The following is a 25,514-nucleotide window of genomic DNA, read 5'->3' on the forward strand; positions in this document are numbered from 1 at the left end:
AATCATCCAATTTTCTGTGCTTATTTATGGTATAATAAGAATTTTGATATGACCATTGTAGTTTCATTTTGATTTATATACAACATAAGGAAAGGATCTATTTTTGATGTTAAAAAGTATTATTTTGGTTATCATGTAGTAGAAGTTAATAAATAAGACCTAACATTGTGTTCTCAGGATGTTAATGACAGCATTAATGACAAGTCTTTTCAAAGGTTGGTACATAATTAGGTTTAGTACATCATCCAGAAAAGATTACTTTGGGCTTAAAAGTTTAAAATCAGCCAAGACAGAGTCATAAACACTGGTCTGGTAAGTTCCTGTGGTTTGAACATAGACATCTCAATGTTTTTTGCCTGATGAGCTGAATGTTCTCTATAATGGTTGTTGTCTTACAAAGAGGATGAAGTGCTTAATGATATGATATTGCTAACATGATGCAGAATAAAAGATGCAGTGGAGCTCAGGATGCACAATTATGTAATAAAATCTAATACAATTTTTTAAATAGAATTATATACTTTTTTTCATTTTTCATTTTGTATTTTTCTTTTCAAGGGTGTATTGGTAATTAACCACCTGTCAGGTGGTAGTAAATACTAGCACCATAGCCAATTTCAACCAGTCAGTGGAGTAGAATTGAGAAAAGATATATATAGTTGGCTGACATAAACTAGTAAGAGCTGACTCCAGCAGACCATTGTTGTATTACCTACACAGTAGTTCAGTAGTAATTATAAAAGAAATTGATTATAATCTATATAGTGAGTTTTTCTTAAACTGACTTATTCCTTTCACTTACCTCATCTTTCTGATCTCAGATCCCCGGTTCTGGAGAAGACTACTGTCCCTATAGCCATCTTCTCTGTGAGTGACCTGAGTTGCATTTATCTGTGGCCTCATGTCAAAGGAAATCACTTAAGGATAAACTTACCTTTCTTAGTTTGATCTCTTCCAGTGGGACAATAGGAAATTATTTTATTTTCAGGCATGGTTATTTATAGTCCTTTGGAACCTAATAATTAGAAAGAAAAATATTTAAACATCATGAATTGAAATTGGTTTATTTCACTAATAATTGTCAATTCAAGAACTGGTTATGTCAGGATAGGTTTTTAATATTATGCAATGTATATATGTAAAAATCAACACCAAATTATGTTTAAAATGTAAGGCAATCCAACAATATTCTCTTTCTCCTATGAGTACTATTATTATCCTATTTAGGAACACCAAATGTAAAAATTCTCATTAAAGAGCCATCTCTTTGATCCCCTATTCTGCCATTAACTTAAACAGATATTTGGCCTGACTTCTAGGTAATTTAATATATATCACTGAAGCTGTGGACTCAGAGTCCTTTAGGAAGTCTAGAACCTACATTGTTTCATTTTATATGATAAAGTTAAACCTTATTATCATCTCTTCTTTATATTCCCTCAGTCCCTTTTTAAAACAAGTTTTATTATGGACAAAGTCAAATATACACAAAGGTAGAGAGAATTATCTATGTAATTTGATTGCAATAATGGCCTCAAAATCTCATGTGATGAAAATGAATTAAGGTGATTCTTGTTCAGCACAAACTTTGAAAGGGAACCCAACACACAGAGACTAGCTAATAAAAATCAACAGAAAAGGAAAAATAGCAGAAATTGATCCAAACCTACTCCAGATAGTGAAATTATCAGATATAAACCACCTAGCAACTGAGCTTAACATACTTATAAATATAACATCAAATTTTAAAATTTCAAAACTACAAATTTTGTAAATTGATACCACAGATTTGAAAAGAAGCCAGTTAGAAGCTCATGCACTACACACTGCTGTGTAACTGCAGTTCTAAACTCAATGGTTCAATTTAAAAGCAGATATGATAAGGCTGAAGAAATAATCGGTGAAATAAGTTCAGAGGAAAAAAAATTATCCTGAAAATAACAATACAGAAAATACAGAAGCAAGCATAAAACTCAGTGCACTCAATCTCCACTTGCAGGAATATGGAGTGAAGTTTTATACCTAGTCCTTCCCCTCCGTACAACAAAAAACCCTGGACATTATATATAAAACAAACATAAGGCTTTGAAAGGTGGAGAGAAGAAGGCAGACTGGCTGGGCACCTTGAGATCAGAGGAACAATGAGCTGGTGAATTTCCAAGATTTTCTTTTTCTTCATATATCTCAAAGTTGAAGCTGAAGAAACCAGCAACCCAGTTATGCCAGTGCACACAGACCAAATAAAGTTCCAGCAAAAGTCTGCACTCCCTAGCCACAGGACCAAGAAAGAGGCAGCTTAGCAAGAGAGAATACATATAGATAATAATCTCTCTACTCTAGCCAATTCTTGTGCTCTTTTATTAGAACAGTTGTTTCTGTTGGCATTTGTATGTGAAGCCACACATTCTTTCTTTTCAGGCTCCTCCCTTTAAATGGAAATGCCTGTCTTTCAATTGCTCTGATCCTTTATGAAAACCACTGCATCAGACCATCCCCTTTTCTCTCTCTCCATTTACTCTATTTTCTTCTAATGACTCAGGATTAACATTTATTACAGTTTTATAACCATTTCCTTGATCATCTCTTTTCTCTATTAGAATTCAGAGTCTGTGTTGTACTGCTCTGGTCCTGGCATCTACAACAGCACCATCAACACCATCAAATAGAAGTTTCTTTTTCTTTTCTTTTTTTTTTTTTTTTTTTTTTACAATTTTTAGTAGAGTTAAATAGCAAGGTTGTGCTAATTTCTGCTGTAAGAACTTTTTATAATGATGAAAATGTTCCAAATCTGTGCTCTCCAAAATGGTAAGCATTACATTAGCCATATGATCACTTAGAATCACTTTTGTTCACTTGAAATGCGGCTAATGTAACAGAAGAATAGATTTTTAATTGTATTTCACTTTAATTAATTTAATTTCCCATTGGGGCTCAGTAAGTTATGAATCCAACTAGTATCCATGAGGATGCAGGTTCGATCCTTGGCCTTTCTCAGTGGGTTAAGGATCTAGAATTGCCATGAGCTGTGGTGTCAACTACAGATGCAGCATGGATCTAACATTGCTGTGGCTATGGCATAAGCCAGCAGCTACAGCTCTGATTCAGCCCCTAGCCTGGGAACTTCCATACGCTGCAGTTGCGGCCCTAACAAGAAAAAAATACAATACAATAAAATAAATTTAAATCATCACATATGGCTAGTAGATACTATATTGGACAGCACAGATCTAGCACAATGTCTGGCACATTGGAGGGGTTCAATATTGTCTTGTTGAAAAAGAAAGGATACATGAATGAAAAACCATATGGAAGGATGAAATACTTTCAATTAGTTTATAATCCTGCAGATTTGGTTTGGGACTGTCACCTCCTCCTCTTTCTAGTCAAACTTTTTGGCATTGGCTCTGTTATTCAGTTTTACTTAGTTATTCAAAAATTAGAATTTTTGCCTGTTTCCAAACCTGAAAAGCATATGACACATAGAATTTCTTTTATTTTACCACCCTTAGGCTGGCTTCTCAGCAAATCACTATATTCCTCAAATTTAGTTTGCTTCCTCACTGATTAAATGAAATTTCTGAGCTATCAATCTTTCTAGACAGAAAACCTTCTCATTTTACTCATTTCCTCTCATGATTGTATTTGTCTTAAATATTCTTAATGAAACATTGCATAGCAATAGAAAACAAAACCAAACAAAACCCTTGTACCCTGCAGTGCAGCCTGAGAAATGTATTCCTCAGTGGTCACAGTTTCCTTCTTCCCTCACTAGGAATTAACAACTATCAAATATATAATCCCCATGGTTTCAGTTTATTTTTATTATATATATATCTCACAACAGTATACTGTAAAACACTCATTTAGAGTTCTGCATCTTTATGTGAATGATATTATACACTACAAATCATTCTACAACTTCTTTTTTACTTGTTTAGTACATTTTTTAGATTTATCTGTTGTTGCATGTAACTGTATTTCATTATTTTTCACTGCTGTGTAGAATTCTATTCGGTATAACAATTTCCTGTTGATGATCATTTCAGTTTCTTCAAATATTTTCCCTATTGTAACTAAGTCTTCTATATAAGATTCTTGAATACTTTTCCTTGTGAATTATGCTAGAGTATCTCTAGAGTATAAATATGGAGAAATATGTGCTGGGTTTGGCTTTTTTAATCTTTGATAGTTTTAGATCTAGTCCTTTGTTATAAATATGCATTAAAATATTTTCTCCCAATTTATTCCAATGTTTTTATTTGAAAAAAAAATATATATATATATATTTTTTGTCTTTTTGCTATTTCTTGGGCCTCTCCCACGGCATATGGAGGTTCCCAGGCTAGGGGTCCAATCGGAGCTGTAGCCACCAGCCTATGCCAGAGCCACAGCAACGCAGGATCCGAGCCGCGTCTGCAACCTACACCACAGCTCACGGCAACGCCGGATCGTTAACCCACTGAGCAAGGCCAGGGACCGAACCCGCAACCTCATGGTTCCTAGTCGGATTCGTTAACCACTGCGCCACGACGGGAACTCCGAAAAAAATATTTATTTTTGATGGAAATAGGCATATAAAATCATTTTGGGTCACCCATTGCCCAAATACACAAATAATATCAAAAGTCAATGTTTAGACAACATAGAAATTTATACCCAACACTCACAAAATGTAAAGCCTTAAAGTCAGTGATGGTAAGTACCATCTACTGTTCTAAAACCTAATAGATGTCTGTATCTAGGATTTTATATTTGTAAGATGCTGTTTGTATTCATGTTATTTTAAGGCTTTGATAAGGCTTTGAAAGTAATGTGCTACTTTCTTCCTATTCTTTCATATTCTCATAAAAATATTAAGCAACTTTATCTTAAATTATTTCATTAGCCATGATACATTCATACATTCTTTCCAGTAAACAGTGCAAATATATTGATATTGTTCCAATAATTATGACCACCACATTTATTTGCTTACTCTCACTGGCTTCATCTATAATTCAGCTGGCTTATTTTGTTCTAATATAACTGTGCCCAATAACAGTGAGAAGTCTACATTCTTTCACAATGATTTTTTAAAAACATCTGAAAATGGGAAATACCTCATAAACTGTTATAATATTCAAAAAGTAATTACTTACTTTTGTCCAACTTTTTACTGCATCATAGAGCTGGGATTTTAAGTTCATTTAAAGCTGTGGTTCAGAGCACCCAAATATATACAACAAATACTAAAAACAAAAGAAGAAATTGATGGGAATACAATCATAGTAGGAGACTTGAACACTACACTCACATCAATGGACAGCTCATCCAGGCAGAAAATCAGTAAGGCAACAGAGATCCTAAGTGACACAATAGAAAAGTTAGACTTAATTGATGTTTTCGGGACACTACATCAAAAAAAAAAAAAAAAAAATTCCAGAAAATACGTTCTGTTCAACTGCACATGGAACATTCTCAAGGATTGACCACATACTGGAGCTCAAAACTAACCTCAACAAACTTAAGAGTACAGAAATTATTTCAAGTATCTCCTTTGAACACAATGGCATGAAATTAGAAATCAACCATAGGAAAAGAAATGAGAAAAAAATGACTTCATGGAGACTAAACAATATGCTGCTAAAAAACCAGTGGGTCAATGAGGAAATCAAAAGGGAAATTTAAAAAATTACCTTGAGACAAATGATAATGAAAACACAACCATTCAAAATCTATGGGATGCTGCAGAAGCAGTGCTTAGAGGGAAGTTCATAATGATACAAGCCTCCCCCCCAAAAAGAAGAAAAATCTCAAATTGACAACTTCACCCACCACCTAAATGAATTAGAAAAAGAAAAACAAACAAAACCTAAAGTCAGCAGAAGGAAGGAAATCATAAAGATCAGAGAAGAAATCAATAAAATAGAGATTCAAAAAACAATAGACAAAATCAATAAAACCAAGAGCTGGTTCTTTGAATGGGTAAACAAAATTAACAAACCTCTGGCCAGATTCACCAAGAGGAGGAGAGAAAGAACCCAAATAAAATAAGAAATGAAAAAGGAGAAATCACAATGGATACTGCAAAAATACAAAAAACCATAAGAGAATACTGTGAACAATTATATGCCAACAAATTTGACAACCTAGAAGAAATGGACAACTTTCTAGAGACTTACAGCCCACCAAACTGAGTTAAGAAGAAATAGATCAACTGAACAGACCGATTACTAGAAATGAAATTGAATATGTAATAAAAACACTCCCTACAAACAAAAGTCAAGAACTAGATGGTTTGACAGGCAAATTTTACCAAACATACAAAGAAGAACTTATACCCATCCTTCTTAATTTTTTTTTTCTTTTTGTCTTTTTAGGGCTGCACCTGTGGCATATGGAGGTTCCCAGGCTAGGGGTCTAATTGGCTTACACCAGAGCCACAGTAATGCCAGATCTGAGCCACGTCTGTGACCTACACCACAGCTCACAGCAACACCGGATCCTTAACCCACTGAGCGAGGCTAGGGATTGAACCTACAATCTCACCATTCCTAGTTGGATTCATTTCCACTGCGCCATGATGGGAACTCCAACCCATCCTTCTTAAACTTTTCCAAAAGGTTGAAGATGAAAGAACACTTCCAAAGACATTCTATGAAGCCACCATCACCCTAATACCAAAATCAGACAAAGATACTACCAAAAAGGAAAATTATAGGCCAATATCTTTGATGAATATAGATGCAAAAATTCTCAACAAAATTTTAGTCAACCGAATCCAGCAACATATAAAAAAGATCATACACCACAACCAAGTGGGAGTCATCCCAGGTTCACAAGGATGGTTTAACATATGGAGATCAATCAATGTCATACACCACAGTAAAAAAAGAGTAAAAACCACATGATTATCTCAACAGATGCAGAAAAAGCATTTGACAAAGTCCAACAGCCATTCATGATAAAAACTCTTACCAAAGTGGATATAGAGGGAACATCCCTTAACATAATAAAAGCCCTTTATGACAAATCCACTGCCAATATAATACTCAAGGGAGAAAAGCTGAAAGCCTTCCCACTAAAATCTGGAACAAGACAAGGATGCCCACACTCACCACTGTTATTCAACATATTATTGGAAGTCCTAGCCACAGCAATCAAACAAAAGAAATAAAAGGCATCCAAATAGGAGGAGAAGAGGTAAAACCGTCACTGTAAGTGGATGACATGATACTATGTGTAGAAAACCCTAAGGACTCCACAGAAAAACTACTTGCACTGATCAAATACAGCAGAATAACAGGATACAAGATTAACATTCAGAAATTGGTTACATTTCTTTATACTAACAATGAAATATTAGAAAAGGAATATAAAAATACAATACCTTTTAAAATTGCACCCCCCAAAATTAAATACCTAGGAATAAACCTGACTAAGGAGGTGAAAGACTTATGTGCTGAGAACTATAAAACATTAATTAAGAAAATTAAAGAGGATTCAAAGAAATGGAAAGATAGTCCATGCTCCTAGATTGGAAGAATTAATATTGTTAAAATGGCCATACTACCCAAAGCAATCTACAGATTTAATGCAATCCCTATCAAATTACCTAGAACAAATAATACAAAAATTTATATGGAACCATCAAAGACCCAGTATTTCCAAAGCAATCCTGTGTGTGTGTCGGGGGGGGGGGAACAAGCAGGAGGTATAACTCTCTCAGACCTCAGACAATATTACAAAGCTATAGTAACCAAGACATTGTGGTACTGGTACCAAAACAGACATACAGACCAATGGAACAGAATAGAGAACCCAGAAATAAACCAGACATCTATGGTCAATTAATCTTTGACAAAGGAGGCAAGAGTGTAAAATGGGGAAAAGACAGTCTCTTTGGTAAGTGGTGCTGCAAAAACTGGACAGCTAATATAAATCAATGAAACTAGACTACACCCTCACACCATGCACAAAAATAAACTCAAAATGGCTTAAAGACTTAAAACAAGAGACCATAAAACTCCTAGAAGAAAACATAGGCAAAACATTCTCTGATATCAACCCTACAAATGTTTTCTTAGGTCAGTCTTGCAAGACAATAGAAATAAAGTCAAAAGTAAAGATAATGGGATCTAATCAAACAGACCAGCTTTTGCACAGCAAAGGAAATCATTAAAAAAAAGACAACCTATGGAATGGGAGAAAATAGTTTCAAACAATGCACCCAACAAAGACCTAATCTCCAAAAGATACAAACAACTCATGCAACTCAAAAGCAAAAAAAGAAACAACCCAATCGAAAAATAGACAGAAGACCTGAGTAGATGTTTCTCCAAAGAAGACATACAGATGGCCAACAGGCATATGAAAAAAATGCTCAATATCACTAATGATTAGAGAAATGCAAATCAAAACTATAATGAGGTACCACCTCACACTGGTCAGAATGGCTGTCTTTAATAAGTCTACAAATAACGAGTGCTGGATAGGGTGTGGAGAAAAGGCAACCCTCCTGTACTGTTAGAGGGAATGTAAATTAGTACAACCACTATGGAAAACATTATGGAGATACCTCAGAAAACTAAATATAGAACTACCACAGGACCCAGCAATCCCACTCCTGAGCATATATCTGGACAAAACTTTCATTGAAAAAGAACCATGCAACCAAATGTTCATTACAGCACTATTCACAATAGCCAAGATATGGAAACAACATAAATGTCCATTGACAGATGACTAGATTAAGAAGAAATGGTACATATACAAAATGGAACATTACTCAGCAATAAAAAAGAACAAAATTCTGCCATTTGCAACAACATGGATGGAACTGGAGATTCTCATACAATGTGAAGTAAGCAAGAGAAAGACAAATAACATGTGATATCACTTGTGTCTGGAATTTAGTATAGGGCACAATGAACCTATCTAGAAAAAAGAAACAAACTCATGGATGTGGAGAAAATATTTGTGTTGCCAAGGTAGGGGGAGGGAGTGGGATGGACTGGGAGTTGGGGGTTGTTAGATGCAAACTATTGCATTTTGAGTGGATAAGCAATGAGATCCTGCTGTATAGCACTGGGAACTATATTTAATTACTTTTGATGGAACATGATGTAGGATAATGTGAGAAAAAGAATGTATGCATATGTGTAACTTGATCACTTTTCTGTACAGCAGAAATTGACAGAAAATTGTAAATCAATTATAATTAAAAATTTTTTCAAAATAAAAAATAAACTTATCATTCAAACAAAAATTATGTCAAGTATTCTATCATATAACTTCTAAATCCCTGAACCAAGTTAAACATAGCCAGTAAAGAGCACAGAATATAAATGCAAACCATCAAACAAGACAGCAAATAGGAATCAGAATCCTGGCCAAGGCCAATAATCAGAGATTTGGAAGTTGACTTAGCAGAAGAGTGACAAATCACTATTGAGCCTAACAATCGAAAAATCACTAAACCAGACTGCCAATTATATTGGTTATTCTTTAGTTGCAGATGAGAGAAACTCAGCTTAAGCAAAAATAAAAACATAAAGACACACACAAAAAAAAAAACCAAAGTAAAACTACATTAAAAGGAATAGTTATGGGCAAGATACTAGTTAATTAATGGAACATATCAGCAGTTCATCTGTAAGAGAAGCAAAAATACAGGGACTCAAATGACAACAGCATTCTCTCTGCCTCAGCCTCAGATATTCTTTTCATACTTGTTCTAGTTTTCTTTCAACACCTTGACTTTTCCTATGTTTCAGAAGTCTTGGCTGCTGACACCTCCTGAGTTTTACATTGTAGAACTTCAGCCACCAAAGAGAGGCTGACTCTTTCTCAGATTTGACTCCAGTGCTCTCTGGAAGGATTTTAATTAGCTTTACTTGAGCTAAGTGCCTATATTTCACCCAAATAATTGTTGCTAGGAAGTCAGATACTGTTATTGTACTAGTTTCAGTCTGCTTTCTATTCCTGGCCATAATTATGGCCAAGGTTGAAATTGCTGTCTATTAGCATAGCTGACCTCACTATAGTTTGCAAGGTGATGGGTTTAGGAAGAAGAGAGTCTCTAAGCAGACTCTCCTAGAAGCTATATTCCAAAAATGGCTGGCAGACTCAAAGGTCTTGGTTCCACACAAAGAGGAAGAATATTTCGTCAATCATGCAGGGATGTTTCTGACAATTCCAGTTTTTCCAACAGTGAAAAAGCTATGTTGTAAGGTAGAAAGCATTATATCACTAAAAGTAATTAAGGAGAAGCTGCAAAATCATTTAAGTATTGTATAGGAAGAATTTGGAAAATGTCTAAGGGACTGGACCAAAATGCCTTCTAAGAGCCACTTCACTTTAATATTCATTAGTGCTTGATTTATCTCATTTCATCCATTCGGTAATTCATTTCACAGTTCTTAGCTTGTATCTTGTGTCACTGTGCTATTTGTTTAGAGTACAAAAGAATAAGGCATATTCTGTACCCTCAAGGTATTTACCAATTTAACTGTATTTTTTAGTAATACCAAGGAATTTTAAATAAGAACTAGAAGTTACATGTTCATGAGAATAAAAATATCCCTCGCCTCTTTACCACACATTCTGTATTCCAACCACACCAGTCATCAAAATGAGCCTTACACTTCCATGCTGCCATCACCTTGCACATTGTTTTCACTCTACCTTTCCTTAAGTCTCTATATAATATGTCACCTTTTACTTCTCACCACAAAACAAATTTACTTACCCCTTCTTTCTGGTCACTTCAGTATCCTATTGTACTTATCACATACTCTCAAATAATTATGCACATGTGTATTTTTCCCACTGAAAAGATCTGAGAGAACAAGGATATTATTTATTTTTTATAATCAAAGCCCAACGCAGTAAACACTCAAAAACTTGTTTGATTGTAATAAGATGAGGATTATGAACAGTGGAAAATTTTTGAAATTGGGCTTAAAAATCAAAGTTTAATTACTGCTAAAAAATAGTTGTCATATATTTATAAAGAGCTTAAAGACAACTTTTTTTTTCATAAAGGGAAGTAGTCAAACCTTGCCTTAAACGTAGAAAAGATTCATATTTGTGGAAAATTATAGCTCAATATCAACACATCTAGCAAAACTGATCAAGACAAGAGAAGAAACAAAAGAAACAAATACAATATTAGGACTATAAAGAAGAATACTGCATACAGAGGATGTAAAAATATATTGTTAACACTGTATTGATACATGTACAGTTTAATCAATGAACAAATTTTCAAAAGAAAAATTATAATTCTAGGGGGAACATTTCAATTTTCAACATGCAGTCATTATGATGCATTCTTGACAACTGTTTTCAAAGTTATTTCAAGAAACAGTGGAGTTCTCGTTGTGGCTCAGTGGTAATAGACTTGACCGGTATCCATGAGGATTCGGGGTTGATATCTGGCATTATGTTAAGGATCCAGCATTGCCATGAGCTGTGGTACAGGTCTCAGACAACTTGGATCTGGAGTTGCTGTGGCTGTGGCATAGGCTGGCAGCTGCAGCACCGATTCAGCCATTAGCCTGAAAACCCCCATATGCCGCAGGTGCAGTCCTAATCTTTTTAGTTTTTATTATACAATAATAGATTATTTCATGACAATGTTGAAAGTCTTGCAAAATAGTAAAGAAAATTGCAAAAACACGTCATTTTTCTACATCTTTCCTATCTGTACCTATAATAGTTTCTCTTACAAATCTTTAAGCTCTATTTCTCTGATTCTTAATAATCTCTTCACTCTTTCTTTGATGAAGTTCTATTGATTTTATGTCTGTATTACATCCAACAAATTAGAGTTAAGTTGCATTAAATATTACATCTCATGGTTTTACTAAAGCTGAGCATATCTTCAGAAAGATTAAATATCATCTTTTTCTGCAAATCAAATTAGAACTGAAAAAGCCAGTTTTTACACATATATTCATAAAATATCTCATACTGTATTCTGAATTTGTCTAAGAGATGAACTTTCACCTTTCTGGTAATTACTTGAGACATAAAGAATGGCAAGCAAGTCAAATCAGCTTTTATGATGTTAAATTATTTCATAGGTCAATATTATGTATTGAATTATTATTTCACCTCTGAGTCACATCAAATGATTTTACAGTGAGTGTACTGAGAGACATTTACATTGTGTGACAAAATATAAGGTACTCGAATTGTTCATGTTCAATGAGTACTTTGTCTCGAATGTAAAGTAACAAATTCTTATAAATTTGAGTTTTAATTCTTATGGGAGAAATATTTTGTTGATTAGAAAACACTATGTCATTTTACTGTGAGATTGCTTTTGCTCCTGAAGAAATGTGCCTTTTGATTTTACTTTTTTTAGAACTTTCTTTTTTTTTTTTTTTTTTTTTTGTCTTTTTGCTGTTGTTGTTGCTATTTCTTGGGCCGCTCCCGTGGCATATGGAGGTTCCCAGGCTAGGGGTTGAATCGGAGCTGTAGCCACCGGCCAGAGCCACAGCAACGCGGGATCCGAGCCGCGTCTGCAACCTACACCACAGCTCACGGCAACGCCGGATCGTTAACCCACTGAGCAAGGGCAGGGACCGAACCCGCAACCTCATGGTTCCTAGTCGGATTCGTTAACCACTGCGCCACGACGGGAACTCCTTTTTTTTTTTTTTTTTTTTTTTTTTAGAACTTTCATAACTATGTATCGATTAGTTTTACCTATTTCTGATAGACATTTTAGAGAATAGAAGAAAAATGTGAGCATATGCCCTGCCCTCCCAAAGTTTTAATTTATTTCAAGATTACTAACTCATGAAATAGAGGAGTCCTGACCCAAGGAAAGCAAAAACGATTGCTTGTACTTAAACATACCACATACACATTTACTTCGCACAACAGCCTGTGAAAGTAGGTACTATTACCAGCCCTATTTTGCAGAGGAGAGCTTAAGCACATGCCAGTGTCTTGTAGCTGGTAGTGTAGAGCCAGATTTAGCTCTGGAGTCAACCGCTCTGCTATACTCCTGCTAAAGAGAGACCAGTGTTCCTAGGGTGAAACAAAAGTATGAAGAGAGTCCTCGGGACTCTCTAGTGTGCTAGTGCCTTTAAAATAAGCATAAAGTGTGCAGTATTTCCCAATCATTTATAAAATGTAAATCTGGTTTAAACTTTGGAAACAGGAAATAATTACAAATGAATTCTCTGAGACTATAGGATTAGTCTCTCAATTAAATAGATTTAAAGCTTATATGTAAAAGAAAAATAAACAGCTAGAGAAAACTTTGTATAAAAATAATATGAGGGAGTTTCCATTGTGGCTCAGTGGTAACAAACCTGACTAGTATCCCTGAGGGGGATTTAATCCCTGGCTTTGCTCCATGGGTTAAGGATCTGGCATTGCTGTGGCTGTGGTGTAGGCCAGCGGCTACAGCTCTACTCGACCTCTAGCCTGGGAACTCCATATGCCGCAGGTGTGGCCCTAAAAAGCAAAATAATAATAATAATAATAATAATAATATGAGAAAGACTTCTGAGCATAGCAATAAAAACACATAATGTTCTAGAGATATGGCCCCACAAAAATGTAAAACCACCCAGCTACAAAAAATACCACTCAAATCAGGAGGAGATTTTTAAATGTGAGTAACAGAGTTTCCAGCTTAATATATCAATAGTTAGAAAAAAGGTAAAAATGAAGAAAAGATATACAGACAGAAAAAATTACCAAAGGACCTGGACCTGCACGCAGACATATGTTCACACACGCAGGGGGGAGAGAGAGCAGATTAACATGGGAAAAGTGTCTGGTCATCAATCATTGATGAAAACATAAAACATTTTTTGCAGAAGTTATTTTGTGGTAAAGTAATAGAAGAATCAAGTTATCATGTAGCAAAAATACAGACATGCAGACTGCAAAAGAATGGCACATAAGGAGGTAACATATTTATGTTCTGAATGGATTTATTACCTAAATCCCTCAGGGGAGAGAAAATGATCTATAAGTAATACACTTACTTTGAGAAAATAAATCATAAAGTGTTTTTAATACCTCTTTTAATTCAGGGAACTATATTTAATGAAATAGAAAATGAAAAGAAAAATCACTTTTGCCTAGAAACTCTTTTAATTTGTTACCCATGTTGTAAATCACTTGTCTTCATTAGTCATTCAAACTAGAGGATGTAAAATATTTGCAACCCCTGGAACCAAAAAACCTATTTGTTAACAAAAGTAAGTCTGACCTTGAGATTGCCTCCCTGTTCAAGTCAGAGTCTAATGTGCTGCATTTTCCAGTCATTCATGTAAAAAGATAAGCACCTTCTTGTAAAATTATTTTCTTTCCCACCTGAAATGTCACCTTTTGTTTTTCAATACTTTTTGAACATGTAAAGATAATTATGAGATACGATAAGGCACAGCTGCTATAAGAAACAGTACTGGTTCTTAAATTGAATTTATTTTAATCATTTTAGATATAGTTGCACCCACAAAGGATTATCTCCCAAAAAGATTTGCCTTTGTTTTCCCAAAATTGAAATGTGCCATATCAGCCTTGCTTGAATAAAAAGGAGGCCTCTGATAGCTTCTAAACCTAAACGTAATAAACCTATTGTGAGATTTTTTTCATTCTTAAATACCATTTTTAAATCAATGTGTAACTATTCATCAGCAATAAATATTATATGAAATGTGCAATGAAGCACTTTTGATTACGTATTTTTTATGTCCTAACTACTCTGAATTGTATTTTGGGATTGTGGAAAGGTAAATCCTATGTGTTTATTGCATAATTTTCTCTTCCTGAGCACATAAAAAACTTGAATTAGAGTAGTCTTTGACCCTATGAACATTCCATTTGCTCTCCAGTCCTCTTTTCTTTTCCATGGCAACTTTGGAAGCCATGGGTTCCATATCTCAGAGCCACAGTGATGGAAGCTGGGTCCCTGGGCCATCCTTTAAGGCTCACGCAGGAAAACTGCCTTGTCTACATCACTGTGACATTATTAAAAAGAGACCTTTGTTTAAATCACTGTAGTTTTGGAATTTTTATATAGCATAGTCTAAGCTGTTCTAATAGAGGGTTGCATTATTAAAGCAATTAGCTGATTAAAAACATAGATCTGTAGTTTAAAACCATAATTATTTAAAAATATGAAAGAGCAATAATGGAAATGGCTTAAATGATGATTCACTGTCTTCAAAACCAAAAGAATCTAGTCTATATAAGTGAAATAAAACTAATTATTCCTTTAACAAGGTAGGAAAAGAGACCACTTGTATTTTATAAAGTTCTCTGTGTTGAAAGCTAAGAACACGTCCTGTATAGTAAGGCATTTTCACATTTTACTTGGAATATCTGAATTACAGACCTTCTAAATTATGAACATAATTTAATTTTGATTTTGAATTTAGTAATGTGATTTTTTCATAGAAACAAGTTCATACTGTTTTATTGCACATCTGGCTATTTGTATACCACCATCATTTTTATGTTGTCATGTTCACATTCTCTTTATGCTATTATTTAAGTAATCTACACCAGTTCACATTTTACTATATATTTTCTACTAAATATTAAAATAATTACTTAGCTATTATGATGTAAATTATCAGGGGTGGTCATAAACTAATCTTGTTATTACCAGTGATATAAATACCCCTTTTAGGAACCACTCTTATATTTAAGGTTCCCGGGTAGCAAAATCACACCCACTTTCCCCCCAAATAACACCATATTTTTAAAAGTATTATTCTTTCAGATAATTCTATTGAAATGCTAATTTGTGTTTGTTCTTCCGATATGTCCCTCTAACCCCCTTCTCCCATTTCAATTTCGTAACAAGACTTCGTAGTTCTTTGTTGCAAGGTATTTGGGCTGGAAAAAAGCAGAAGCACCCTAAAGTGTCTTTGATCTTTAGCTTATGGGGTGTCCTGGAGAGGAAGATAGGATCAGCAAGGCAGACAGAAGTATTCCTCAAGACTTAGTGATGGAGGAGGTCTCCTCTGGCAGCAACCCAGGAGGTGACCAGACCTGGGGGCCAACGGGATGACTGTTGGGTGCAGTCAGAGAGACTGCATCACAGACATGAGGACTTGCATTGCACTCGGCATCCACTCTCCCAGGGATCAAGCCAGCAGACCTGTGTAATCGATGAGGCCCAAAAAAGGCTGGGCTTCCCAGTAAACCAGATGGCACATGGAAGGAGGTTGCTCGCTGGGATCGTTTACCACATTTCCAAATGCTCTGGTGCATCCAAAGACCCCAGATACTTGGCACAAATGGTTTGTTTCCATGTGAGGAGCAGGACAGAGATGATACCAAGACTGAATGATAGTAAGTTTCCCACCGGTGGGATGGGGTCACCAGGTTGGAATCTAGTTGATTTAGAGGAAAATTTTAAGAGTGGTATTCTTTACACAACCCTGTTTGTAGAATAAGATCTGTGCTTTCTACATCAATAAAAGCATACTGCTAGTAGAATCTAACAATCTTTTAGCAGAGTTTTTCTAAGGGAACTCTAAGTTTCACTTAAGGTTGGCAGTAATATTTCTCCAGCCCAAATGTTAGTTTTAACCCCTCATGCCCCCTTATACACACAGAGAGACGCACGCACACACCCCAGTACAGTATTCCTAAATGTACATACCAGTAAGGGCTCTCTTCCTTCTAATTTTACACACTCTAAACCTCTCAGCAACAAAGAAAGAAATCTCTTTTGAAAAACACTTCAAGTAACTTATCTAAAGAAGGACTAAACTAGCAATGGGTAAAAGCCTTATCTCCATGCTGTTTCTATGTTCATTTATGATCCTTTAGTAAGAGAAACCATAGAATATATTTTGGAAAATTGTATGTCATTGATATAATTACTCTTTTATAGGGTATCAACAACCAGCTCCCTTGAAAACTGTCAAATTTATTGTCTGTTAATGAACTGAGTGTTGACAACTCAGTTACATTTTAATACGGTATTAAAATGGTATTAAGATACATAAAATATGACCTTTCCAGAGGTTTATTTATTAACTTCATAAGAAAGACTCTAATATTATCAACATTTCTGAGGTGATATTTGAATAATGAAGAAACCGCTCCATGTTTGTTAGCCTTAGTTTAGAGATTTTAATGACGCTGACTAAAAATCTGTTTATTCTTCTAATGCAACACTCTTTATTCTGCCTGTCATTTTTATAAACCTTATAGAGTTTAAAAATTGGATAATCTGAGAGGAATCCTGAGTTTTCCCACAAGGATACTTATAAAATTCTACTGAGAATTGTTAGTGCTGATTTTTCAGCTTTTGCTAAAGGATATCCATACCTTGGCATGAAGCCTCCAGAGTATATCTGATTTTTATTCATCCAGATTCCCTAAATGATCTTCTCCAAAATGCAAGCTACTGAATTAATGCAAACCATATGCTGCTAAATAAGAAAGAATTCTAGTTTATATGAGCTACCAAATTAAAATTTAATAAAAATGGAAAGACTAACTTTCCCTTGAATATGACCTTGGCAAAAGGTCATTTTTTTCCTCTTCAAGGTCTTCCAACACTAAATTGAAAACAGGTAATGTACTGCCTCCACTCACCCCAACACCCACTATTCACTCCGGGTTCCTCTTCTTACGTTCTTACCAGAGCCCAGTAAGTCATCCAAAGGGAAGGAAAATATGAGACTAAAACTAATAAGAAAATAAAGAAAAATAGGGTAAAGTTTGACAATGAAGCTTTATTTCCCTCCAAATATAGCTTTAAGCCCTTAGTTGAGAAAATTTAATAAAATACTGAGGTTTCCTATTACATGGTTCATTCTAAACAGTAATGCACCTTAACAGCTTTCCACTCAATGACTGGCCAATAATTCAATAAGAATGATTTCTTTGTATGGAAAGATATACTTTCATATACTTTCTAAAAAGAGAATCAAAGTGGATGTCACTGTGAGGTTGTCATTATGCCACAGGGGAGAGAAAAGTAAGTAATGCTTTCATTAATAATTCTCTTTTTGAAAGATTTTAAAATATAAGTGTTTAGTTTCTATGAGTTAACAAAGATCTCAGTACAAGCAATATTCAGCACATTTTCTAGGAATTATATAATTTTCACTATGAAATGATTTAAATTGTTAATGTTCAGTGTAGAATTCAAAATTCATCCAGTGGTATAGGTCTTGAGAAATATTAAGTCACACTGGAAATTTAAGCTCTCCACTAATTTCCTATTCTTAAATTATCAGTTAAGAGAAACAGCTTCTGTTTTATGCAAGACAAACCAAAGATATAAATAAATAAATATATAAATAAATAAATGGCATCCAATAAGAAATCTGTGCTGAGAGAAGTAAGAGAAAAATAGTGTGCAAATATGTAGCCATCTGGAGAATAAGACAATCAAAAGTGATAAGCAGCATTCAGAATTTATTACAAAGAAATTATGCCAAGAGCTTCTTCTTGCAACTTTCTGTGGAAATGTTCAAATTAGTGAGTAAAGAAACACATTATACACTTCATATTTGGGCCTTAGTGATATCATTCTATACGAGATCTTATGGCATAATAGTTGCTAACTGATCTAAATTAGCTTGGCTATAAATGCTATCAGACTGACTCAAATCACACCACAAACAGCCAGTTGGAATAAATAACATAATTTGATGGAATTGTCTCGAGTCAGAGGGATGATACTGGGTCATCTTTGACATCAGATTATAGAATGCGAAGAAATTAATAAATCTGAAATCAATTGAGATAAAAAGCAGATATAAAATAGAGGGTAGAAAAAAGAGGAGACATAATGAAAACTAAATAGGCAAAAAAAAAAAAGAAAAAAATAACAGCAAAAGTTCATCACCTTTAGGAAGGTAGACAGTGGGAACCAAAATGGTTCCCACCACCATTACAAGTATAAGTTTGACAAGTCTACTCCCATTTGCTACTTCAGAATCTAGATGTGGGAAGAGGAAAGGAAAAGTAATTTAAAATGTTCTTCCCCACTGTTATCTAAATCAACCTTTCAAAATATCCCTCAAATATCAACGTTTCCAAAATCAGATCACATTACCGGTTAGCATTTTCCTGCTACACTTTTGAATGAAGAAATTATGTGTTATATTCCTCTTTGAAGCCACAGTGTTTGGCATACATCAAGTGTTCAAAAACATTTCTTAAATGGAATTATTAAACACTGTGAGAAAACATCTCTAGAATTTTAGTTTCAAGTGGTGATGATTAATGGAGCAGAAGAGAAAACTGCTTTTAGTTTAGTCCACTTAAGAATTAATCAGGTACAAAAAAATTTTTTAAAGCAACTCCTGGGCTGATTTTCTTTTATTTTTTGTTATTTCTCCCAACACACTTTTTTTTCCACTGTAGGGGAGGGGAAGGGGGAAGGAGTGGGCCGATTTTCTAGAGCTTTACTGTCCTATGCTGTAGACACTAGCCATATAAAATTTTTAAATTAAAAATTCAGTTCCTTGGCTATACCAGCCACCATCAAGTACTCAAAAGCCACAAGTGGCTAGTGGCCACTGCATTATGAAACAGTTCTATCACTACAGAAATGTCTTTTGAATAACACTGTTCTAAAGCATGTCAGTAGCATATCATCATTTTCTATACATCTTTTCTAAAATCTGCACTTAGTTATTCAAAAATATTTATTGAATATGCCTTATATACTAGGCCCTGAAGATACAAAAATAAACAAGACCCCCTTTTAACCATTTCAAATCTTTCATAGTAAGACAGCAATGATCAGATAGTCACAATCCAGTGCCATGACCATGGAAGGTTAATAGGAGGAGAGCATGATTTGAAGCAGAAAAATGATCAAGATTGCTGAAAACTGATAAAACTGAAATCATTGGGGTAATGGTTTTAAAATTAAGCCAGAGAAGTAGAGAAGAGAAGATAGAACAAAAAGCATTTAAGAGGCATAAATAGCATGATTTGGTGAGAACTTGATGCCGGTAAGTATCAGAGGAGGTGGAGTCTAGAATAACTCCCAAGTTTCTAGCATGAGAGATTGAATAGATGTCACCATCATTACCCTAAATTCGGTCTATGAGAGTAAGAACCAGTAAAGTTTATAGGAGAGATGAATTTAAATTGCATGGATGTTTGTTTGTTTGCTTTTTAGGGCCACACTTGCAATATATGGAAGTTCCCAGGCTAGGGGTTGAATTGGAGCTGCATAGCCACAGCCACAGCAACAGTGGATCCAAGCTGAGTCTGTGACCTATGCCACAGCCCTAACCCATTAAGTGAGGCCAGGGATCGAACCTGCATCTCATAGACACTAGTCAGATTCGTAACCTACTGAACCACAATGGGAACTCCTATCGGTGCTTTTTAATGGGTATGATATATGTTTGTTCAAAATTCATGAGGAAGTTTGAGACTGGAGCTAGAGTTCTGGGTGTGATTGTGGAGTTGGTCATTGGATGAGATCAGGCAATGACAAAAGGGGATGTTGACAATGAAAGCTGAGAAAATTAACTATTTCTAGAAATACTGCTAAAAAAACCCAGAAATGAACAGGATCAGAGAAACCAGGTGAGAGGAGTTTTAAGGAGACAACACCCTAATGAGCTTCAGAAAAGTTACATAAGATTAAAAAAAAAAAGTCCACTTAATGGGGCAGTAGGTCATAAGTGACTTTAACATGAACATTTATCTTAAATGACAATAGCAGAATTTTGGTAGCAAGAAACCCAAAGTGAATGGGTATGGAAAAGGGAAAAGTGTGATCAGACCACTGTTTCTGGCAATTAAAATAGATGTGGGATGGAAAGAGCTATGCAAGAATATATGCATAAATGCAGGAGAGGATGTTTACTTATTCACTATTTCTGTTATGAGCCTTTAGTTTACAAGTTGCTGTGTCCATAGGCTATGCATATAATGGGTTCCTCTTTGCTCTTGTAGATCCATTGAAGTTTGTCTCCAGAGCTACTGACCCTTAGCCAATGCTGTGGAATGCGTTACTAAAGATAAATGATGTTTTGAATCCATGGGCCTGTGAATTGTTTCAGAACAGAATGTATCAGCCTGCCAACACTGTTTAGTAATAACAATTACATTTATAATTGTATCTAATTTCAGTAGAGCCTGGAGGAGGGGAACTTTCAAGTAAAGGCTGGCAACAGGCTAGTATATGTTTGTATGAGGAGCTCCTTGTAGGAGATCTTCATCATGAGTAGTTTTCCTTCCCCGAGATGCACACACGTAGTGGTTACAGAGCTGTATAGACCAGGAGCACCTGTATGACCCAGAGGTGGGAGAATAAAGAAATCTGTGCCTGAGATCTCTGGACCCTTGGCCATGAATTATCTTTCTTTTGTTGTTTCTGTGCTGTATTCTGGCCTGGAGTAAAGTTGTTCTGAGAGCATAAACTGAATAAACTGAGTTCCATAAAGCAGTGGAACACTGAAGATGATTAAGACATAATTAACACTGGCTAACATAATTATACTAGCAAAAATACTCAGCTTCTTCAGTCTCTCAAAGAATTGGTTGCAAGTATAATTTTGGGGACCAACAACTCCAATTCCTAAGGCTAGTTTTTTGCTCAAGGAAAAAAATTAGAAAAAAGGTCTCATTTCCACAAAACAAATTTAAAAAAAAAGAAAAAGAATTGTCCAGTTTGTCCATGAAACATCTTACTAGCAATCAGCACAAGAATATTTGAATAATTGATTTTCCATGCAAACTTCCTGATTAGTTCATTTAGAGAAGCAATCCACTGTAGTTACTCATACCCTCTTGGTTGTATTCTTTCACTGTAATTTCAACCGTTCCTTCACCCCTCCACCTTCACTATGTAATTTCACATGCCGAGCCATCTCAACCATTTTATTGGTTTGTAGTTAAAGCCAAAGTTTTTCTAGCTCCTTTTGGTTCACACAGAAAAGACTTTTAATTATCTCTGTTCACACAAACATCCTCTAAGTACCTAGGAAAGGAGGCCAGATGGTGATGTTCATAGGTACAAACTAAGGTAAAAGAGAGTGATATAGTGATAAAATTAGGAGATTATCAGACAGTTTAATAAAGTGCCAAAGAACACAGCTTTTAAATCAGTTAGACACGGGATTAAATATCAGATGGGCTCCTCAGTAGCTGTATGAACTTGAGAAGAGTACTTAAAGTATTTGAGCAGCAGTTTCCTCTGCTGGAAAATGGTTAAAAACAATAATGCTTCACAGTGTTATTGCGAAGGTTTACACATATATATATATATATATGCATATATATATATACATATATATATATGCAAACTGTTTAGTCCATTGACCAACATATAATAAGTGCTTAATAAATGGTAAAGATTTAAATTCAGTGAATGGGGGTTCATTAAAAAATTATACATTTATGAATATAATACTTAACCTTTCCAAATCTCTCCATATGTAAGTTTTTTCTAATGGGAAAGTAAAATTAAATTTACCTAACTGAATTTTTATGAGCATTGAGGGACTAAATATACAAATGGACAATGGCCAGATCATACATAAAAATAGAATCCCAGCCCACAATCTCTGCCCCAGACAGCCTAGGAAGCCAAACCACAGCCTGTACAGTAGTCAGCCCAGAACAGTCAGGACTTTGTCAGTGACTTCCAGCTTCCCTAATATCTGCCTTCACTTTTAACTTGGGACCAACCAGGGAAAGCCAAATAAGCTCCTCAAACCAACTCAATAGGATGCCCTGCTTCTAGTTAGCCCACCTCCAGTTTCTCCATGTCAACAACCTCCAGTCAGATCATACCTGAAACCGCTTTTTTTTTTTTTTCCATTTTAAAACTTTCTCACTCCACTGTCTGCCTTTTGAATTTCTGCCCCAAGCAAGTAATGGTGGCTGACTCCCTTGCTATAGCAAGCTCTGAATAAATAGCCTGTTTGTTTTCACTCGGGTGGTCTTTTTTTCCCTCAGCTTTATAACTGAGGTTATGCTCAGTTCAATGCCAATTTAAAAATGCCGTATATACTTTATTATATTCTTATTGTGTAGAAAACAGACATCATTAGGCTCACCCATTCAACCATCTACTTTCAGATGTACTACTTTTCCACCAGGTACATAATACGAGTGCTTATGATCAATCCAATTTTCTCCCTACATCATTACCACAACACAAATTCTTCAACCTGGAGTTTTCTGGCTGCTTAATCTCTCTGCTTTCCTTTCTAATATGTCCTATCTTTTCTGTTTTGACTGGACTCTGATGTCTAGAATTTTAGCAGTTCAGTAGTCAGTATTCTCATATACCTAGATAACTTTGGGTAGATAAATAATTGTTTGTTCTTTCTAAGAAACTCTTCTTCCTTTAAAAGAAAGGGGGCTCCTTTCTTTAGAGATATTATTTTTTCCTAGTCTATCCACATGGTTTGATAGATTGCTACCAATCTGAGTGGCCACATCCCCAACATGAATGCTCTAGGGAGAGGAAGGTGAACCAACTGGGGTCAAGGAGAGCTGTCCTAGGGTGTTTCGAGATTTTCTTGTTAGGTATAAGATTGGGAAGCCAGTGTGAGAATGAAGTCCATATTAAAAAGAAAAAGAAAGAAGAGTATATGTAGATATCATTCACTACTGTAGGGAACAGAGAAGGAAGAATAAACTCTGAGGACATAGTTAGAGGTTAGTTAAGTCAGAAGTTATGCTGAGTCTTGGGCAAGTGCAAAAGAGAGAAAGCAGGGCTGTGGATAAGAGCAAGAGATATGGCAGTTACTACCATGATTCAACTTCACCCAGGGAGAAAGTGTGGATTAAGCTCGAACCGTATTTTCAATAATATGGGTTTGAACTTAATCCAATTAAGTTCAAACTCATAATATTTGAAATAATATATGAGTTTAAAACTAGCCAGATACAGTTAATAATAAAGCTTTGAGAATACAACAATAAAATGAGACGTATATTCATAATGAAACTACATCAGTCTCACCTATAATGTCTAGACAATAATTCAACATAAACTAACATCTCAAAATCCTTCAGGTTGTTGGATGTGTCTGGCGACTGGCCATTCAGTTGTCTCTGAGTTAACTGTGGTAAGTTTGTTGTTGCCATAGTAGGACCAATAAAAAAAATTTGGGGGGGGATGGGGAGAAAATATCTCAAGAATGCTATTTTTTGGGTCAGGATGCCCATACAGATCATGCAATAGTAAGGAGGCCTGGGAAGCTACGAAGTCAATTCATAAATATGTATTGAGCAGTCAATGAATGTCAAGAAAGAAATACCAGAAAATTCTCTGAATTAGGGGTCAGGAGACCCTTAGTCTTCTTGGTCTGAACTGGTGACTTTGGTAAGTCATATAACAGCTCTGAGCCTTATTTTCCTCATCTGCAGAAAAAAGTGTGGTGGGTCACCTCATCTGTAGTCTTAAAGAGCAAATAAAGAATTGAAGATCGTCAGCCTCTCTCCTAAGATGTGCAGTATTTGGGCAGACAATTGAAAGATGAAGTCTCAAAAGAATAAACATAAATAGTAAATCAAAATAAAAAGGAGGCCTTATAAGCAGACTAAAAGGTAGAAATAATTATTCAAAAGAATGAGACTCTAGGGATGCAGTTCTATAAAATGTGAAGTACATACAACTGGGTAGCCTGTGGAGGGAGACTTTCCATCGCTTCCCCAGTCCCTAGGAATTTTTCTTTTCTTTTTTAAAAATTTATTTATTTATTTCTTACTTTTATTAGAGTATAGTTGACTTACAATGTTGTATTACTTTGTACAGCGTATTTGTACAGCAAAGTGAATCAGTCATAGATACAAATATATCCATTCTTTTTTCCGATATAGGTTATTGCAAACTATCGAGTAGATATACTAACTACTGTATAAAATAGATGATTAATGAAAACCTACTATATAACACAGGAAAATCTGGGGATTTTTTCTCATACTCGCCACCTAGTGACAGCTTCCCCTCAGTCTCCAGGCAGAGACTGGTAATTGAAGGACTGACTAAGTGGGATATTAACCCCGGCGGAGGCGGTCCGGGGTTCTCCCCTCTGGATGCTGCACGAGAGCTGTGTTGGCTGCCAGAGAAGCTGGCTGCACCCGGGGTGGGACACCCCAACTCACCCGCTCCGCATGTCTCTCCGCGCCGACGCGCCTGCCACCGGCCGGCTGTTCGGCTCAGGCGGCCGATGCCTTCGGGTCGGTTACCCAGTGTCCAGGAAACGGCGGCGGCGGCGGCGGCGGCGGGTTCCACCCACTCATCCAGACCCCAAGCTCGCGCTCCCCCTACCCACCTACCCAGACCCCGCGCTTGGGCTCCCAGGGCCTCCCGGCCAGTCGTGTGCCTGCTTGGCCTTGGCGTTTCCACTTCAGACCAGCATAGCTGGGGCTCTGCTTACTTGGCCTTCTCTGTGCTACCTTCTCCTCCCTCTTTTACTTCCTTTTCTAACCGATTTAAACCCCGCCAAACCCCAGTTCCTCTTTACTGAAGATGGAGGGGTGGGGAGGAGTCCATGCCCTTTCCTACAGTAGTTATGGTTAGAATCACATAGGATCGGCGTTCT

The 25,514-nt window shown here is 35.8% G+C and overlaps 1 protein-coding gene across 2 annotated transcripts in view; it reads right to left on the minus strand.

Moving 5' to 3' along the window:
- Positions 1-25,214, minus strand: part of CCDC178 (coiled-coil domain containing 178) — a 452,566-nt gene extending 427,352 nt beyond the window's left edge. Inside the window, exons 1-4 of one of the 2 annotated variants that reach the window (XM_084964435.1) lie at positions 25,075-25,167; positions 10,730-10,819; positions 5,139-5,228; positions 935-1,015 (exon numbers count right to left, since the gene is read on the minus strand). In XM_084964435.1, coding sequence (XP_084820561.1) covers positions 935-992 — 58 coding nt within the window. In that variant the 5' untranslated portion in view covers positions 993-1,015; positions 5,139-5,228; positions 10,730-10,819; positions 25,075-25,167. Of the gene's footprint in view, positions 1-934; positions 1,016-5,138; positions 5,229-10,729; positions 10,820-25,074 lie in introns of both variants that reach the window. The other variant, XM_084964434.1, reaches the window with a different exon arrangement.
- Positions 25,215-25,514: the final 300 nt, after the last annotated feature.

This window comes from Sus scrofa, chromosome 6, assembly GCF_054392235.1.
Source record: "Sus scrofa isolate SSC_HxYL_T2T_F1_AM1 chromosome 6, Sscrofa_HxYL_maternal_Yorkshire_Landrace_v2.0, whole genome shotgun sequence".
NCBI lineage: Eukaryota > Metazoa > Chordata > Mammalia > Artiodactyla > Suidae > Sus > Sus scrofa.